The sequence below is a fragment of the Acanthisitta chloris genome, unplaced genomic scaffold (assembly GCF_000695815.1).
Source record: "Acanthisitta chloris isolate BGI_N310 unplaced genomic scaffold, ASM69581v1 scaffold32816, whole genome shotgun sequence".
Classification (NCBI taxonomy): Eukaryota; Metazoa; Chordata; class Aves; order Passeriformes; family Acanthisittidae; genus Acanthisitta; species Acanthisitta chloris.
In genome coordinates this window covers 39,890-44,317 of record NW_008680344.1, presented here as the reverse complement: position 1 = coordinate 44,317, position 4,428 = coordinate 39,890, and the positions used below count along the sequence as shown (strand labels likewise).

General features: G+C 41.1%; 1 protein-coding gene across 1 annotated transcript in view; it reads left to right on the top strand.

The window, feature by feature from the left end:
- The window catches only part of N4BP2L1 (NEDD4 binding protein 2-like 1), a gene marked incomplete at its 5' end in the record, with an annotated part of 11,833 nt that overhangs the window by 4,469 nt on the left and 2,936 nt on the right, over positions 1 to 4,428 (top strand). The window contains 2 exons of the mRNA XM_009077671.1: positions 3,210 to 3,334; positions 4,356 to 4,423. Of these exons, the coding sequence (XP_009075919.1) occupies positions 3,210 to 3,334; positions 4,356 to 4,423 (193 nt within the window). The remainder of the gene's footprint in view (positions 1 to 3,209; positions 3,335 to 4,355; positions 4,424 to 4,428) is intronic.

Sequence of the window (4,428 nt, the reverse complement as noted above, 5' to 3'; positions counted from 1 at the left end):
TTTTTTTTCTAATATCTAACCTAAACTTTCCCTCCTTCAATTTGAACCCATTACCTCTTGTCCTATCATTGCAGTTCCTAATAAACAGTCCTCCTCCAGCTCTTATAGACCCCTTCTGATAATGAAAAGTTGCTATGAGGTCTCCATGCAGTCTGCTCCAGGCTGGAGGTCTCCATGCAGTCTTCTCCAGGCTGGAGAGTCCCAACTTCCCCAGCCTGTCCTCACAAGGGAGGTGCTCCAGCTCTCTTATCAACTTCATGGCCTCCTCTAGACTTGCTCCAACAGTTCCATGTCCTTCTTGTGATGTGGGCACCAGAACTGCACACAGTATTCCAGGTGGGATCTCCATACTGAACCTTTGATAGGTTCTGCTTGTCACAATGCAGTGCTTCAAGTTCAATGGCTTCTTTAGAAAATGCAAACACAGCTCCTACGTATCCTTTGATCTTGCAAAGAGATTGCATTTTTCTTTTCCTCCTCAGTATGCTTTACACTTGCTGATCCAACAGCAATAGGTAATTTTCTTTTTATAGGGCTGTTCAAGATTTATTCATTGGTAACAGTGGTCACAGACCCTCCCACTTTGCATAGCTGGTGCATATTTTTCTAGCATAGAGGCATTTTAATTGCATACCATGATTAGGAGCCTGATGCAATCAAGCAGAACCTTGCTTCTAAATCTGGTCCTGTGTAGATTGTAGAAGGCTTATTTCTTAAGGCACCTGCTAAAGACGTTTGGGTGCCCTTTGAAATGAGAAGGGATAGAAGAAACAGGATTTTTGTCAAGTTTGTGGGCAATAGGGGATTACAGGAAATTATTGTAAAATTTAGCAACAGTTTGGCTGTTTTAGAAAGCTGAAAGTTAAAACCAGCAAGATAAGCAGAAGATAAATCACCTTGTTATCACTGAATGTTCTCTTATGTTGCTGTTAGTAGGAGCTTGTTCAGTATGAATATAGCAAATGTGACAGTAATTCATAGCCCTCAGCACATTTTGTATCATATTTTTACTCCTTTAAAGCACAAGTTTTATCTACTTTAATTATCATCAATATGATGATAGCAGACAGTTTACAGATAATCACATACAATTTAGATTGCTTGAGGTTAAAGATCTCACGTGAATGTGCATATATGTGTTAAAAATTCATGTATGTGCCCAAAATGATTTTTAAAATTTGCACGGGTTGAGAATGTTTTTAAAAGAAACTGATCAAAAAAATAGTCTTGAGATCTTTTATTAATGTGTACAATTATCTTATATTAACATATATGATTTTATGTGCCTACTGGTAGCTAAAGGCACAACATATATTTTAGCACTCAGTTTTTTAGAGTAGAAATTGCAATAGGTAAAGCAGTGGGAAAGGTGAGGTGCTGAATCATAGTGAGAGCACCTAATGCTTATCTGGTTGCTGTTGTGCTGATAAACTGATATATTCAGCTCTCACTACAATTCAGCATTCAACTTTTACTATCTGCATAATTTTTCATTATGAGAATTCTTTGCCTGGGACAAAACTAAAGCAAAAAATAATTTGACTGTTTGCTAACAGTTTGAAACATGACTCTTCTTAAATCTGTTTGCCCAGCACTAGTTGTGTGAATATCCCTTCGGAGCTAGAAGATAATGACACATAGGTGCTAAATGATGTGTAACAGTAAGTACAGCTCAGCCCTGGCTGTGGGTCAGCAGTGAGTCTCTGCTCTCTGGGGCAGTTGCTACCACAAAATAATACTAACTAATCAGCAGGTGGTAGAAGTTACAGTGGAGGCAGAGCAAAGCTGACCTTTATTCAGGTAAATGCAACATGCAATCCCAGTGAAAAATTGCTGCTAGCAGGCAGATTAGGGTAAAACTGGTATGAAATGGTTAGGCCAGAGCTAGATGAGAGAATGAAGCTTTTTCTGTCTCTGTGTCTGTTTTTTTTGCTGATAACCTAGAGGCACCTTTCCCCTTGCCCGAGGAGGTAAGAGATTGAGTAATAGTTGTTTTGCAGCTCGTGGGGATGGAAGAGAAGTATTTTGTTAGGGAAGCTGAAATGAGTCACAGGGACTGGAGACCATGTGTGGTGTGAGATAGCAGAGCAGAGCAGCAGCATTCATGTCTGACAACCACAAGGTTTCTCAACTGATCTTTCTTTTCCTGAGACATTTTGGACCTTAGGGGGAGAGTAGCAAGATGATGCCATGGGCTCTCCCTGACTTCTTACAGAGATGCCCTCTGCCCCCAACACTCCCATGATTGAAATAAAAAGTCTGGATTACACAAAAATGGGAAAGTAATTTTGCATTTTTTTTAATGCTCTTTAAGGACTGGCAGAGGAATGCTTCATATTTAAACCACCACACAAGCCCCAGCACTTCCACTTCCTAGAGCCAGTCACTGCCTGCAAGGCAGTGGCTCAGCTTACAGCAGGGCACACATCCACCCTCCACGGGCATCCCCAGTCTGTGGGAGCATTGCTGGGGGGCACATGTCAGTGTGAAGGGAAGGGGGTCGCCCTGTGCCACTAACCACAGCAGACTGTTCTATGCATCTCTGGATTTGGGACTGCCAGTCTAGGCAATTCAGAGAGAAGAGAAACAGAAAAACCCCACACACAATTCAAAAAATAATGCAAAATATGGACTTAGCACTCAGATACTTCTTTGTAAATTAAAAAAAAAAAGCACTGTGTGCTTTGTAGCTAAAAAACCAAGAAGACCAACTGATGGTACTATAAGACATCTTTATTAGACAGCAAATCCTTTCTCCTGGTTATCTTCAGAAATCTGTCCCTAGCAAAATTCCCATGGTCAAATTGTCCTTTGAAACCAACTTCCATGTGATAAGCAGGTTTGGACTGTTTGGGTTGTTTTTTAATCTTTACAATCATACCTTTTCAGATAGCTCAGAAAGAAAACTCTCAGAGAACTCAGAAGGAAAACTGGCTATGGTAATATGATTAAAAACTCGTATGTTGGTAGTCCAGTGTAGAGTTCTCTGCTGAATTAAAGAAATCAAGGCTTTAAGCTCCATTCCTTTCCTCCTGTGTGTCCATCTACTGATTGCAGTCCTTTCAGATCCTTTAAGCTGGGATTTTTTCAAATGAAGGACTGTGCATATTTGCAGAGCATTCAAATGGCTCTTGATTTAATGGGCTCTGTTAAAGACATGTGTTACCATACACTAATCCTTCGTTCATCTCTTTTTTTTTCCCCTGCAGACAACTGGAACGTGACTATCCCAGCGCTGTAGTTCTCAGTACTGATGAGTACTTCGTTGAAAATGGTGTATACATATTTGAGCCTGACTTCCTAGAGGATGCACACAAGTGGAACCAAAAAAGAGGTGACTGAACTCAATTCAGGGGTTGTGCAGAATAGTTTTTCTTTTCAGTGTGCCTTTAAACTTAGCCCCCAAAACAAAGTATCTCAGAGTGGTGTCATACACTGCAGCTCATGGGGTACTGGTTCAAAAAAATTACATTTACATTTTATTTCTGCTGACTTGTAAGAGAGAAATTTATAAATTAAAAAGTATCGGCGATAGATTGATAGATGTTATTTTAGAAGGTAAACCAGTGACTGTTAGGAAACACTGCTGAAGCCTGGTAACAGCAGATGGCACACAGATACAGCCCAGCAGCTGCTCCCTGCAGCTGTAGGCACTGTAGCTTTCCCACTAAAACTTCTTACGTTTCTGTCCTGACCTGGAAGGAGTTGTTATGGGATGGGGAGGAAGTGATAGATAGAGGAGAAGTTGGAAACTGAGTTATGAATTTGAGAATTAAACAACCCAGATTTCTGCTTCAGAGAGAACAACGTAATGTGCTTTTGTGGCTGTGCTCTGAAGGAATCTCTAGCAATGACAAAACATACTTTGAGCTCATCTAACAGGGATCTCCTGCAAATAACAGTAATTTTTAGCTGTTGTATGTTCTACGAGGGCTTCAGATCACACTACAGATCACTGCCAGTGGTAGCACCACTGTCCCCTAGGAGAGCTCCTACTGGGCACTGACCTCTTTTTAGGGGTAGCTGCAAACCCAAGTCTGGTGGGGAGTGAAGTGTGCAAGCAGTGGGCAAAGAATGGACACTTTGGGGCTAGTAAGGTCTGGCTGAGTCTGGTGTTGAATACATTTTAGCTTTACTTAATGTGTTACATTGCAGCACGCAAGGCAATGAAGAATGGGAAAAGCCCGGTTATTATTGATAATACCAACTCTTTTTAGGGGTAGCTGCAAACCCAAGTCTGGTGGGGAGTGAAGTGTGCAAGCAGTGGGCAAAGAATGGACACTTTGGGGCTAGTAAGGTCTGGCTGAGTCTGGTGTTGAATACATTTTAGCTTTACTTAATGTGTTACATTGCAGCACGCAAGGCAATGAAGAATGGGAAAAGCCCGGTTATTATTGATAATACCAACATCCATGCTTATGAAGCCCT